Source organism: Ranitomeya imitator, chromosome 10 (genome assembly GCF_032444005.1).
Source record: "Ranitomeya imitator isolate aRanImi1 chromosome 10, aRanImi1.pri, whole genome shotgun sequence".
Taxonomy (NCBI): domain Eukaryota; kingdom Metazoa; phylum Chordata; class Amphibia; order Anura; family Dendrobatidae; genus Ranitomeya; species Ranitomeya imitator.
Window position 1 is genome coordinate 129971590 of NC_091291.1, and position 15606 is coordinate 129987195.

The following is a 15606-nucleotide window of genomic DNA, read 5'->3' on the forward strand; positions in this document are numbered from 1 at the left end:
GAGCGGTCATGTGGTGCCGCACATTACAGTGATGAATATGCGGCTCCACCCCTATGGGGTTTAATCCATTTTGATTGGAAGCAATGATGACTGCATGTGCAGAAGAAAATGATGATTTCAAGCATCGGCGCCCTTTTAGAGCAACCAGTCTGCTCTTAGAATTCAATCAGAATGATATCAGTTGCCTTGTCCTTGTTAAAACTTTCTCCTGAGTTAACGAGACGATCGCTGAAGTTGTGTAAGCAAGTCATTTTGTGGCAGGGCTGAATTTCAGTGGAAATAGGGCGTTTCTCATTAAGTTAATTTTCATGGCAAGTAATGACTCAATTTTTTTTTGCAATCCGCTACAAAAACTGAAGCAGCAAACTTTGAAAAAACCAAAATTTGTGACAAGTCCCATAACTTTTGGCCACAATCGCACATCTTCTCTACACTGTATTGTCGCCAGTGCTGGGTATTGTCATTGTTCCTCCGAATAGAAATCATGATGCGAATGTGATCAGACTAGTAGTGCCCCAAGAAAGGCCTTGGGGTTGCAATCATGACCATGATGCCAAAATATCATTGTACTTCATATCCAGTGCAAGTTAAATGCCAGACATTTAAAAAGATGACAGGCAGAGAAACACACAGGAAGACGCCAGCGTCAGCTGCATTTACTTGTTTCCTGCACAGAAAAGGTAGAGGAGCGTTCATTACTGATCATATGCAGCGCTGGGAATCAACACGACACATCATCATGGTCACCTTTTATTTTGGGCTTGTTGTTGCTTTCCTCGTTAAGGGCGCATTTTCAGGTCAGTAGAGGGGACATGGAAAGTGGTGCAAATTAGTTTTTTTTTTTTTTTAAATATTGCAGATATTAAACTAAATGTTGGGGGGATGCAACTGCAGATAAAATGGAAGCTGTACACTAATTCGAGGAAAACAAATACTGCAATGATCACTTGTGATGACTTATTTTAATTTATTTTTTTCTGTCATTCTTTCCAAAGACCCTGCCCAAGATAAAGACCCTGCCAAAGATAAAGACCCTGAAATCCGTAAGTAACCTCTCATTACATGTGATTGTTACTGTCTTGGATTTCTTTATGCCAGTGCTGCACGGCTCTGTGATTTTCTTTTCCGCGGCTATTTAATTGTTGCAAGAGAATAAAATAAAATGCCAGCACATAATAGCCAGTTTGCAAGCTAACCACAGTCCAAAAATTGATTCAATTAGAATTTTTGGTTTCATTTTTTTTTTTTACAGTTATTTTAAATTTTGCACTACACCATCACTTGTTCGATGCAATGCGACATGGCCATCTGTGTCGTGCAAAAGTCAGCGCGTGGACGGAGCCCTAATCTGAAGGCATAGTACCACAGAGGGGAATCTGCTTGTTGCTGGGTTTTTCTTCAGTGATTATATCCTAATTTATGGCTATATTTTAGGGCCGGTCAAGTGAAGATAATATTCAGGGTATGTGCAGAGTCTTTAGGAGTCGTTCACAAGTTTTTCCATTGTAAACCATTTCAGGAAAGCTCCTACTAGGCATCTTTTTTGCCTTGAAGCGTTGTATGGTACGGTAATTATTATTTATTATTATTATTATTTATTTATAAAGCACCATTAATTCCATGGTGCTGTACATGAGAAAAAGGTTACATACAGGGTTATAGATATCGTTTACAGTAAACAAATTTACAATGACAGACTGGTACAGTGGGTTTTTATTTTCTTTCATATTATTATTATTATTTTTTTTTAAATATGCCCCCCAAAACATTCACAAAATGCCGGTTTCACACGTCAGTGGCTCCGGTACGTGTGATGTCAGTTTCCTGACATGTCGGTGTTCGTGGGAGCGCACGGACCCATTAAAGTCAATGGGTCCATGTAAACACGTACCGCACACGGATGCTGTCCGTGTGCCATCCGTGTGCTGTCCGTGTGCGTTTTTCCTGCCATAGGGTTAAAATTGTAAAAATTGTTGCAAGACACAGACAGCACACGGACAGCACACTGACAGCACACGGACCCTAAAAAGGTACTCGCGGACATCACACGGATCCCACACGGATGGCCTACGTGAGCACACGGCCACGGATAACTCCGGTACCGTTTTCTCCGGTACCGGAAATATCTGGACGTGTGAGACTGGCCTGAAACACTTAACATTTTGGGAAACCTGAAGCAGATCAAAAATAATCCAAAACTTGAACGTATGAACAGCAATAGAAATGAATAGGAAAAGTATTTCAAGTATTTTTTTTTTTGAAGTTTTTCTGTTTTTTTTATGAGCAGACACGTTCCACAAAATACCTAATAAAAAAAAAAAAATCTGAGTAAATATAGTCGAAGACTTCTTAGAACCCTTTGTTGACAAAGCCATTCTTTCCGTCAAAATTTCTGGGACCCCAACAAAAACCTCAAAGATCCTTATAAATCAATGACATTTGACAGAATTCAATGGGATCCATTCACCATCGCTCCGATTTTCACGTATATGTGAGATCCTAAGTGTGTGTGTGAATTTGGTCCAATTTGCTGATTAACGTACATGAACTATATGGAGAGATCTATGTGCCCCATCCACATTACACCTACAGGAACTTTTATCATTTTTTGTCCTAAATCCATAGATATTTATATGGAGTCCATCCCCCCGTTTGTTATGAGACAAGTTTAGGACAGGGATTGTTAATAATAAAAATGTAAATTTGATTAATTACATTTTTTACTAATCAGTTTACTTATAAAAAAAAAGAGAGAAATTAGGGGCAAATTGAGCAACATCCTGTAAAAGAAAAACTGTTGCCCATAGCAACCAATCACAGCGCAGCTTTTATTTTACCAGGGCCATTTAAAAAATGAAAGCTGCTCTCTGATTGGTTGCTATGGGAAACAAGGACAGGTTTTCTTTTCGGGCCTATAAAAGATTTGTATATTAAAGCAGATTCTTATCTTCCAGTTTTCAGTCTCCAATTGGCTTTCTCTGAGCCGTCAAAATGGAAATGATTATATTATATATAAAATAATAATAATAACAATTATCATTATTAGAATACACATGTATTATATATTTTTTCTTTTAAGTGCGGCTGATGTCGCACAGTCAAAGGGGTCTATACCCCTGAATATTAAAATTATTATTATTCATTTTTCTAATTACTCAGTATACTTGAAAAAAAAGTATAATCAGCATCAGGGCCGACTCCAGGTTTATCCCCTAGGGACACTGTTCACTTTGGATTTTTCCCCTTCGTCTTGCAAAAGCTGTAAAAAAAAAAATTAGATTTTTCAATTGGTAGAGTTGCATCAGGGCTTATTTTTGCATTTTGCCATTTTTATCGTTACCATTTTGGGGTCCAAACGACTTAAGGATGTCTTTATAGTTTCTTTTTGAGGTGCAAACTGAAAAAAAAAACATTGATTTTGCCACTTTTTAATTTTTTTTCTTCAATATTCATTGTATGGGATATAAATATTATGCTTTTTGATTAGTTTAGTCAGTGATGGCAAACACTTTTATTTTTTATTTTTTTAGAGTTTATTTTTTTACTCTGGGAAAGGAGAGGAGGATTTGAAATGTAATATTTATTTTTTTTATATTTTTTTTTTTTATTTTTTTTATTGTTTCCTCTCGGGGAACTTGAACCTGCAGTCACTTGATCACTTGTACAATGTACTGGAATAAAGCAGCCTCCCACGCCGGCTTCAATGGCAGTGTCACTGGCAACTCGCAATCATGTTGAGGAGCGGTCGATGGGCATCCGGAGGGACCCCTTGCCCCATTTCCAGTCTCTTAAATGCCGCTCTTGTGATTGATAGCAGCATCTAAGGGAGCCCTATCTCCAATCACAGCAGCCAACACCCGCTTAGTATGGACCCGTAGAAGCGCTCATGTGTAGCGCGAAACGGCCGTCGTCTCATCTGCCGCACTCCCACCCCTCTTTTTCTACTCCCCCGTGCTGTGAAGATGTACCGCATGGTGTTTCAATAAAGGACACTTGAAACTGCAGATTTGGCGAGTGCTGTTGCGTTCTTCTACTTTTTTGGTATGGAGCAGGCTCGGCTCATGAGCCTGCTCCATACATCAATGTGCACCTCTGTTGTCAGACTCGGACTGGCCCACCAGAGAACAGGAGAATCCTCCGGTGGGCCATCATGTAGGGATGGGCTCTCCATGCCACTTATATGAGAAGTAGGTGGCACAATATATGTTTCACTATGTACAGACAAGGGCATCACCTCAACATTCATCTAATAAAATACCCCATTTATCATAACATAGAAATATAGGAAAATTTGTGTGTGAGGGTAATGTGATATTTTCATCAAACAGTGGGCCCCGATCAATGTTACCGGGGGGCCCTTGGCACCCTTGTCTGACACTATCTGCTGAACGTAAGTTAAAATCTGTGCAGTGTAGGCAACATGGGCCCCACTTGGGTTTGCCAGGTGCTTCGAGTTCTGCTGCTTTACAAGGGGCTGCCATGTTTTTTTCCAGTAATACCAAAATGCAAAGTGTAAGTACAGGTACTTTCCAGTATGCCATTCCTTCCTTTTCAGTGACCCTGATAGATCCCATATGGCGCTGTCTGTCTTCATACTAGTAGGTCACGTGCCGACCATCCAACCATGTGATCTATTGCGGTTGGTTTCGCCCACCAATTTATATGTGCTCCCTAACAATACACACATGGGACAGCTCCATCACTGCATTTACCATAAAAGCTTCCCCTTGAAAAAGCAAACATATTGGAAGGCGAAACGCGCGTCGGGGTCTCTGTTGGTAGGATCCGACCCGGTGTATACTGCCCTATTATTCAATACTGGTAAGCGCCGTTCATTACTGTTATTTTAGGCTGTGGGATATTTTTTACCCACTGGTTCACTTTCACAATTGACTTCGGGCTGCTTTTCCTTTTTGGCATCATGCATGTTATATAGGGGCAGTTCACGCCGGGGGATGCTCACCCTTTTAACTATCCTTATGCACTTTATTGTATATTGACTTGTTATGCACTTTGTGCTTGTTAACTTAATACAATTTACTATCTTTCATTACTTTTATGCTCCCTTGGTACTCCTTTTTTAGTTATTTACTATAAAAGCGCATGCACGCAAATTACATACCATGCATACGTGGTCCGAGACCCAATATTGACCCATAAGATTGCATTAGAGTAAAGCATGCACTTTCTGAGATCCCTGTAGGCATTTAGTAAGGCAGATAAATTAATTATTGACAATGAAATTCTATATTTGTTTTACTTTGCATAAATCAATAGTACAAAAATACACGTAAAACTTTCCAATATATTTTGAGTGAGATTTGTGGGTTTTTTTTCCATTTATGAGCCACTTCTTCTCATCCTTCTGCTTCCTTAAAGGGAACCGGTAACTAGAAAAAAAACCACTATTAACCTGCAGATATGGGGTTAATCTGCAGGATAATAGCCTTATTAACCTGCCCGGTGCCTACACTTGGCCGAACGTTGCTGTGAGAAGATGAACTTTATTCTCCCCGGCAAAAGTTCAGCTTTCAGTCATAGCAGTAATGCCGGCGCGCAGGTTCAATCACTGCTCTGTGCATGGAGAACGGCGGCTCTGACCCAACATTGACTGACAGCCGGCCCTAATGTTGATCCGCTGTCAGTCATGTTCGAGGGCGTAGATACAGAGCGGTGACTGAACCCGCACCGGCGCTGCCCCATGACTGGAAGCCGAACACTGCTGGGGAATAAAATTAATTTTCTCCACCCCCCCCCCCCCCCCCCCCCCAGCATTCAGCTAATTGCAGGCGCCGGGCAGGTTAATAATGCTATTAACGTGCAGATTAACCCCATATCTGCGGGTAAGTAGCGGTTTTTTTTTCTGGTGACAGGTTCCCTTTCACTCATTTTTAATTCTAAAAAAAAAATAGCTAAAATCACTTTTAGTCAAAACAAGATCGACTGCCTGCTTATCGAGGGATCAGATTATTGAAGTCTATTGACTGGGAAGAGGGAGGAGCAAAGTGAATGAGAGAAAGACAAAGACACTCACAGACACTATTTCTGCTTTCTAGTAAGTGTTTATCTCATCCCAGGTCTGGATTCACAGCTATTCTGCTCAGTAGCTGCAAAATCTCCTTTATAAACATGTGTTATGTAGAGACAGGGAAGCAGGTATCCCTCATGTCTGTATGTGCTGTGTAAAGGAGACATCATAACAGGTAGTCTACACCCACTAGCTCAGAGACCACTGAAGATTGCAGATAGAGGCTGCAGAGGGGAAAACTGGTGAACACAAAATCAGGATGCAAGTTATAGAATGACCAGTGATACTGTTATTAGTTTGATTTTTCTTCTATAACAGATGTAAATGATGACATCTTGTACCTTAAATGTGCTAAGGATTACAACTGGACAAAGCTGGATGGTGAAACAGTGGCTAGTGGTAAGGACCTGAATTTGGGCTCCTTATGGAATGATCCTCGCGGTATCTATGCCCTCAAAAAAGCTGATGGCTCTGAAGACCATTTAGAACCTAAATATCTCCATGTGTTTGTGAGAAGTGAGTACACACTGTCATTTGTGCTGTGGGGAGAAACTTGGTGAAGTTGGAAGATGTAGATTTTATAGAGTTTTTTCTTTTAGCTGGGTTACAAAACATTAATCCCTTCATGTTTATGTATAGGTACGTCATAGCTGATTTGATTAACTGCCATGTGTCCCTAACAGCCACAGGTGGAATAGCAGTCCACCCACGGCTGTTAACATGTTAAATGCCACTGTCAATCTCTGACATCGTCATTTGACTTGCGCTTACAGGAAGCCCGTCACTAATCCTGCCCATCGTTGCCCCTGTCATATGATCGCAGGGCGCCGATAGGTTGTCATGATAGCCGGGGATCTGCAGAAGACCCTTGTGCTTGACACTGCAGATGTATGAATGCCAGTGTTCATAGGAGATGATGATTTGTGCTTCTGTGTAGCACAAGCGATCGGATAATCACAGCTTCAAGTAAGCAAGTAAAAAGTAGAAAAAAAAATGAAAGTTCAAATCACCCCCCTTTTCTCCCATTCAAAATAAAACTATAACAAAAGAATAAAAAATACACATATTTGGTATTGCCGCGTTCAGAAATACCCAGTCTACCAAAACATAAAAACAATACAGACAATACATACAGATCCTACACCAGATCTCCTCTGCGTATATACTATAGAGAATACCCTCTCTGCGTACAGACCCTATACCAGATCTCCTCTCCTTACAGACCCTAGACCAGATCTCCTCTGCGTACAGACCCTAGACCAGATCTCCTCTCCATACAGACCCTAGACCAGATCTCCTCTGCGTACAGACCCTATACCAGATCTCCTCTGTGTACAGACCCTATACCACATCTCCTCTGTGTACAGACCCTATACCAGATCTCCTCTCCATACAGACCCTATACCACATCTCCTCTGTGTACAGACCCTATACCAGATCTCTTCTCCATACAGACCCTATACCACATCTCCTCTGTGTACAGACCCTATACCAGATCTCCTCTCCATACAGACCCTATACCACATCTCCTCTGCGTACAGACCCTATACCAGATCTCCTCTCCGTACAGACCCTATACCAGATCTCCTCTGTGTACAGACCCTATACCAGATCTCCTCTGTGTACAGACCCTATACCAGATCTCCTCTGTGTACAGACCCTATACCTGATCTCCTCTGTGTACAGACCCTATACTAGATCTCCTCTGTGTACAGACCCTATACCAGATCTCTGCGTACAGACCCTATACCAGATCTCCTCTGCGTACAGACCCTATACCAGATCTCCTCTGTGTACAGACCCTATACCAGATCTCCTCTGTGTACAGACCCTATACCAGATCTCCTCTCCATACAGACTCTAGACCAGATCTCCTCTCCATACAGACTCTAGACCAGATCTCCTCTCCATACAGACTCTAGACCAGATCTCCTCTCCATACAGACCCTATACCAGATCTCTGTGTACAGACCCTATACCAGATCTCCTCCGTGTACAGACCCTAGTCCAGATCTCCTCTGCGTACAGACCCTATACCAGATCTCCTCTGTGTACAGACCCTATACCAGATCTCCTCTGTGTACAGACCCTATACCAGATCTCCTCTGTGTACAGACCCTATACCAGATCTCCTCTGTGTACCGACACTAGGCCAGATCTCCTCTGTGTACAGACCCTAATCCAGATCCCCTCTGTGTACAGACCCTAGTCCAGATCTCCTCTGTGTACCGACACTAGGCCAGATCTCCTCTGTGTACTGACACTAGACCAGATCTCCTGTGCATACAGACCCTAGACCAGATCTCCTCTGTGAACAGACCCTACACCAGATCTCCTCTCCATACAGACCCTAGACCAGATCTTCTCTACATACAGACCCTAGACAAGATCTTCTCTGCATACAGACCCTAGACCAGGTCTTCTCTCCATACAGACCCTAGACCAGATCTTCTCTACATACAGACCCTAGACAAGATCTTCTCTGCATACAGACCCTAGACCAGATCTCCTCTCCATACAGACCCTAGACCAGATCTCCTTTACATACAGACCCTAGACCAAGCTTCCCCTTTTCACAGACCGTAGACCAGTACTCTGCTCTGTGCTGACCCAAGACTAGTTCTCTGTTTCACATGCCCCATACAAGTCCCTTCACTGTTTGCAGACTCCAAACCATATGTATCTGGATTTGGTCCTGGGCAGGTCTCTAGAGAGTAGAAAAATGCCAGAATGGGTATAGATGGCAGTATGGGGCATGTGGGAGTTTTGTGGCTATTCTGACAGTCCAGGAGAGCCCTCCATTGCTGGGAGTTACCAGACATAACAGAAGAGTTGGGGCATACACTACAATCACTTCTACTAGACTAGGCTACACATAGACAAACATGAGACCAAAGAACAAAAACAATGCTCAGTATTTAAAAGTAACTCAAAGATAGGAATGTACGGTAATCGTTTGATGCCTACGGACAAAAGATATTATAACCACCTTTTGCATATCCCATTTTTTATAGCAACTTACCATATGAGCATATACTTTCTCTGTTTGTCAGGATGCATGAACTGCATAGAGCTGAACCCGGGAACCATTGCTGGCTTCATCGTAGCTGATGTAATTATGATTGGTCTTATCGCCATGGCTGTATATTTTGTTTCTGGATCAGAAATGCGTCGCCCAGCACGAGGTTAGATGATAGTTTCTTAGATTTTGGGTATATTGCGTATTTCAGATATTGTGCAGTTGTATGCAAACATGTAGCCAAATTTCACAAGGTAGATTACATGTATTATTATGTTGCTCATTTTTAAAAATGTAAACTCAATCTCTGTCCACTTTGCCTGATTGACAGCTCCTCAGTGTCCCTCCTCCTTGCTGATTCTGAATCTCTGCCCATCCAGTCTGATTGACAGCTCCTCAGTGTCCCTCCTCCTTGCTGATTCTGAATCTCTGCCCACCCAGCCTGATTGACAGCTCCTCAGTGTCCCTCCTCCTTGCTGCTGCTGAATCTCTGCCCATCCAGCCTAATTGACAGCTCCTTAGGGTCCCACCTCTCTGCTGCTGGTCTTCCATCCTTCTGGCCCAATTGACAATTCCTCAATATCCCTCCTCATTGCTGCTGCTGAATCTCAGCCCAACCAGTCTAATTGACATTTCCTTAAGGTCCCCCTCCCTGCTGCTGATCTCCTAGCCTGATTGACAATTCCTCGGTGTCCCTTCTCCTGCTGCTAAATAATTTTCCACCAAAACTGGATTGACAGCTCCTCACTGTCCCTCCTTCCTTCTGATTCTCTGCCTTGATTGACAGCTCTTCACTGTCCCTCCTCTCTGCTGCTGTATCGCCACCCAACTATCCTTGATTGACAACTCCTTCGTGTCCCTCCTCCATGCTGCTGCTGAAGCTAGTATGTTTCACAGCTCTGTGTTTTTCCTCCCTGCTGCAGCTGAATGTCCACCCAACTAGCCTGATTGACAGCTCCTCAGTGTCCCTCCTCCTTGCTAGTAAATCTTTGCCTGCTTATCCTGAGTAACAACTACTCAAAGTCCTTCCTCCCTGCTACTGAATCTCTTCCTGACTAGCATGACTTACAAACCCTCAGTGTCCCTCCTCCCTGCTGCTACTTTAATCTCACACTGCTCAGTATAAGCTGCAACAATCAGGCTGTGTGGTGGAGAGGAATATACTTGGACTCACGAGTTCTCTTACTCTACATTGAGGCATCGAGGAGTCATCATAAAGTGTTTGTTTTAATACCAGGACACTTTTTTTTTTGCAAATGTGAAAAATAAAATCACTTTATTGTGAATTTGGCCTTATAGCCTGTTATAGCAGAGACTAGATTGGACTTTTAGAACGGATAATGACCTGATCAGATCATGTAATCTTTTTGCATAAATCACGCGGATTATCGACTGCTTGTGACCCCAGCCCTCTGTACATTAAAGTCCAAAATACACCAAACTCAAAATGAGATTCATTTCATCAATATGTTTTTCCCACCTTTTTTTAGCTTCTGACAAACAGAATCTGATTGAAAACAATGCTGACTATCAGGTGAGTAGTAATACGGACGGTGAGTAATAGCGCAGCATTAGTGGAAGACACGAAACTGATGGCGGAAATTGAATAAATTACTAATTTTTGTTAATAGTATTGGGGGACACAGGACTGGGGGTCTAGGCGTGGCCACTAGGTGGATAGCCACGGAATGTATCCGAATGAACAACTGTGGGTACCGGAGGCAAAGTGGCCAGGAAGGGACCCTCAAGAACTGGAAAAGGACCTCCATAAGAGCGGAAAACCAGCAGTATGAGGAGGATTCATTTGAGGTGGTCAAAATAATGGGCTCCCGGGAAATTGTGGAACAGAGAGGAAGCCCAAAGGGGAATAACAGTAGGGTAGTCCGATAAATAGGAAACTTTCAGAAAAAAAGAAGGAACGGGACAGGCTGAGATAAGCCATAACAGACATCTTCGAACATCCCTTTTAGTGGTCTTTCACAACGGTGGTGACACTGGCACCCGCAGGGAAGTACACTATGGTGGAGATTACCTGGTTTCCACCCTGGACTAAGGTAATCAAAGTGCACCACCTAAAAAAATAAAACGTCTAAAAGTAAAAAATAAAGAAGTGAAGCGGACTAAAGGTCATGTCTGCCTCCTACAGACACTAAACTAAAAACTGAGCTGCCCACTGTCCTAGGGGAGGGTATAGTCCACTGGGTGGAGCCAATAGTGTCACGCCACTTAGCGGCAGGGCATGTATCCCATGGTCCTCCAACGCATTCAAGACAGGGATTTTACGGCAAGTACAAGAATCCAGATATCTCTGAAACACTACAATCAAGTGGCCAGAATGCAACTCTCTAAAATACGTAATTAATCAATTCTTCAGAGTTTGCAAGACCTCTGCATACTTTCCTTGAATAGAAATATTTATGTTTAAGGCCTCATTAATGCCAATTATTTTGAGCCGACTTTGATCAAAGTGTGGTCCGAGTGTCATCAGCTTTTCTCATACGTGGAGAAGAAAAAAAGAAAAGTTTCTACATCTTCTGTGTCACAATCTGTGAAAATGTGACTGCACTCGGAAGCCATCGGAGTGCTGTCCGATTCTTTTCACAGACCCATAGACTTAAATTGACCATGTGGATCCAACGCTTGGATTAAAATCAGACTTGTCTTTGCCATCGGACGTGTCTCCGCCATTGGACGTGTCTCCGCCATTTGACGTGTCTCCACCATTGGACGTGTCTCCGCCATTGGACGTGTCTCCACCATTGGACGTGTCTCCGCCATTGGACGTGTTTCCGCCATCGGACGTGTCTCCGCCATCGGACGGGTCTCCGCCATCAGATGGGTCTCCGCCAAAAAATCATGTATATGTGAATAGCCTTTTAGACTATGACAGATGCGCTAAAATCATATATGTGAATGAGGCCTAATTGACATTTTTTTTCAAGAGGAGACTTCCTATTAAGCAAATGTTAGATATTCTTTGAAAAATCTAAACAATAAAGGTACCGTCACATTTAGCGACACTGCAGCGATATAGACAACGATGCCGATCGCTGCAGCGTCGCTTTTTAGGTCGTTGTGTGGTCGCTGGAGAGCTGTCACACAGACAGCTCTCCAGCGACCAACGATGCCGGAGTCCCCGGGTAACCAGGGTAAACATCGGGTTACTAAGCGCAGGGCCGCGCTTAGTAACCCGATGTTTACCCTGGTTACCATTGTAAAAGTTAAAAAAAACAAACACTACATACTTACATTTCGGTGTCTGTCCCCCGGCGTCAGCTTCCCTGCACTGTGTCAGCGCCGGCCGGCCGTAAAGCAGAGCACAGCGGTGACGTCACCGCTGTGCTCTGCTTTATGGCCGGCCGGCGCTGACACAGTCAGTGCGGGAAGCTGACGCCGGGGGACAGACACCGGAATGTAAGTATGTACTGTTTGTTTTTTTTTACTTTTACAATGGTAACCAGGGTAAATATCGGGTTACTAAGCGCGGCCCTGCGCTTAGTAACCCGATGTTTACCCTGGTTACCAGTGAACACATCGCTGGATTGGCGTCACACACTCCGATTCAGCGATGTCATCGGGTGATCAGCAACCAAATAAAGGTCCTGATCATTCCCCAGTGACCAACGATCTCCCAGCAGGGGCCTGATCGTTGGTCGCTCTCACGCATAACGATTTTGTTAATGATATCGTTGCTACGTCACAAAAAGCAACGATATCGTTAACGAAATCGTTATGTGTGAAGGTACCTTTAGGTAACAGTTGTGCCTATTAAATTGTGCCTAGAGGTGTCATAATTTTAGGCTGGTTTCGCATATCTGAGTTTCATGGTCCTAGTACCGACCTGATGTCCTCAAGGGACACAGGACTCTTGACCTAAACACAAGAGCCTCATTGGTTTATATATATGAGGGTGAGTTTTGGGTATGGAGACCCGTGGCCGGTCCCGTCTGTTTTCGGAGTGTGAAATTTGGATATGTGAAGTTGACCTTACATGGGACCCTAACGAGCACTGATTAACAATATAGCAAGTCCCCCGATCCTCGTTTTCTTGCCTATAATGATCTTTATTCTCTTTTCTCAGGTGTTAGGCCGGCGTGATAACGATCAGTACAGCCACCTTGCTCCTCGCCCTAAGAGAGGAGGCTTTTGAGATCGCAGGGATCTGTCCGTCTTTGCGTTTTGGGGCATTTGAGAATATCGGCGCTGACTTCATTACACGATTTTAACCTCCAGCAATGGAAAATATTCTCTGCCTTCATCTGTTTCTCTGTGCTGAATAAATGATTGAAAACAACGGAAATCCTGTGGGGTTATTTTGCTGACGGGGGGGGAGAATCTCCCACCTGCGATTTTACATGTTCAAAGTCGAGCACGAAAAGGCTGAATGAAAAGGAAGTGGAGACAAGAATGTAACTGAAAAACTGAGTGTGAGAGAGAGAAATAAGAGTGCAAGGTGTAGAAAAGGAGGGGAGAATAAAGTATACAGTAATGGACGCTTATATTAGCATATGGTCAATCCAGTCCATGGGGCTGCATGAAATAAAAGTGCAATTAATGGAGAACTGACCACCGGGACACTCATCAGTTGCCCATTACAAGAAGTCACATGGCCACATTACCCTCCATCTGCCGTAGTACAGGTAGTAATCTAGATGTTGCAAGGAAGTCTATCATTTGCCTTTGTACTCGTTTTTTTATGACTCTTCCAATGTGTCAGGTTGCTGCTGATGAGGTTTCTTTGGAGATTAGAGGGCCTCTATGGAAAGACTTTGCAATAGCTACTCTGCTTGAGGTCAGGAGGAAAGTTAGGGTCAGAAATGGGAGGACGGTACTAGAAACAAAGCCAGCAGGCAGGAACGAGGTCAGGAGGATAGCCGGGGTCAGAATGGGAGGACGGTACCAGACTCAAAACCAGCAGGCAGGAACGAGGTCAAGAGGATAGCCAGGGTCAGGAATGGGAGGATGGTACCAGACTCAAAACCAGCAGGCAGGAACGAGGTTAGGAGGATAGCCGGGATCAGGAATGGGAGGACGGTGCCAGAGTAAAAACCAGCAGGTAAGAATGAGGTCAGAAGGATAGCCGGAGTCAGAAATGGGAGGACAGTACCAGAGTCAAAACCAGCAGGCAGGAACGAGGTCAGGAGGATAGCTGGGATCAGGAATGGGAGGGCAGTACCAGAGTAAAAACCAGCAGGCAGGAACGAGGTCAGGAGGATAGCCGGGGTCAGGAATGGGAGGGTTGTTCCAGAGTAAAAACCAGCAGGCAGGAATGAGGTCAGGAGGGTAGCCGGGGGCAGAAATTGGAGGACAGTACCAGAGTCAAAACCAGCAGGCAGTAACTAGGTCAGGAGGATAGTTGGGGTCAGGAATGGGAGGACAGTACCACAGTCAAAACCAGCAGGCAGGAACGAGGTCAGGAGGATAGACCGGATCAGGAATGTGAGGACAGTATGAGAGTCAAAACCAGCAGGCAGGAACGAGGTCAGGAGGATAGTTTGGGTGAGAAATGGTAGGATGGTACTAGAGTCAAAACCAGCAGACAGGAATGAGGTTAGGAGGATACTTGGGGTCAGAAATGGGAGAATGATAACAGGCATAACAAAGCAGGCAGGAATGAGGTCAGTAGGATAGCCGGGATCAGGAATGGAAGGACGGTATGAGAGTCAAAACCAGCACACAGGAACGAGGTCAGGAGGATAGTTTGGGTGAGAAATGGGAGTACGGTACCAGAGTAAAAACTAGCAGGTGGGAACAAGGTCAGGAGGATAGTTGGGGGTCAGAAATGGGAGAACGATACCAGAGGCAAAGCCAGCAGGCAGGAATGAGGTCAGGAGGATAGCCGGGATAAGGAATGGGAGGGCAGTACCAGAGTAAAAACCAGCAGGCAGGAATGAGATCAGGAGGATAGTTGGGGTCAGAAATGGGATAAAGTGTAAAGGAACAAAACCAGCAGACGGAAACAAGGTCAGAGGGATAGCCGGTGTCAAATTAAGAGGTACAGAACAAAGACAAAAACCATCAGAGAGGAATGAGGTCAGGAGGAAAGCGGGGGGGGGGGGGTGAACAGAGTCAGGATGGTACCAGACAAAGCCAGCATGCAGGTACATTTTCAGGACAATAACCAGTGTCAGAACAGGAAAGACAATACAAAAAAACAAAACCAGCAGGTGTTGCTGATGTTAGGAGGATAGCCAATGTCAAAACAGGAATGGGATCAGACAGGAACTAGCTTAGGAGGATAGCCGAGGGCAAACCCACAGGCACAGAACCAGGAGGATCGCAGGGGTCAGACACAGGAGGACAGTACCGCAGACAAAACTAGCGAGCAGGGATGACGTCAGGAGGATAGCCAAAGACAATATAAGAGGGGTGGGACATTCTAACATAACCTTATCTAATATATAATTGCCTAGAATACTACTTCCTGCAATTTGTGCCAACTTCCGTGGCTTTGTCCGGAGCTAATGTCCGGAGCTAATGTCCGGAGCTAATGTCCGGAGATAAGTGACGTCAACAGTGTCCAGTGTCTGATTGGTTGCCGCCTGCTGCGAGCGACCAA

General features: G+C 44.1%; 1 protein-coding gene across 2 annotated transcripts; it reads left to right on the forward strand.

The window, feature by feature from the left end:
- The first annotated feature begins 400 nt into the window (after positions 1-400).
- LOC138651247 (T-cell surface glycoprotein CD3 gamma chain-like) lies at positions 401-13341 on the forward strand. Of its 2 annotated transcripts, none has more exons than XM_069741298.1 (6): positions 401-797; positions 996-1043; positions 6347-6427; positions 9082-9213; positions 10538-10581; positions 13129-13341. In XM_069741298.1, exons 1-6 carry the CDS (start codon positions 542-544, stop codon positions 13195-13197), a joined length of 630 nt encoding a protein of 209 aa, XP_069597399.1. In that variant the 5' UTR covers positions 401-541; the 3' UTR covers positions 13198-13341. The 2 variants fall into 2 exon arrangements, with proteins under 2 accessions (XP_069597399.1, XP_069597398.1); XM_069741297.1 differs by having other exon boundaries at positions 405-797; positions 6347-6544.
- The last annotated feature ends 2265 nt before the right edge of the window (positions 13342-15606 follow it).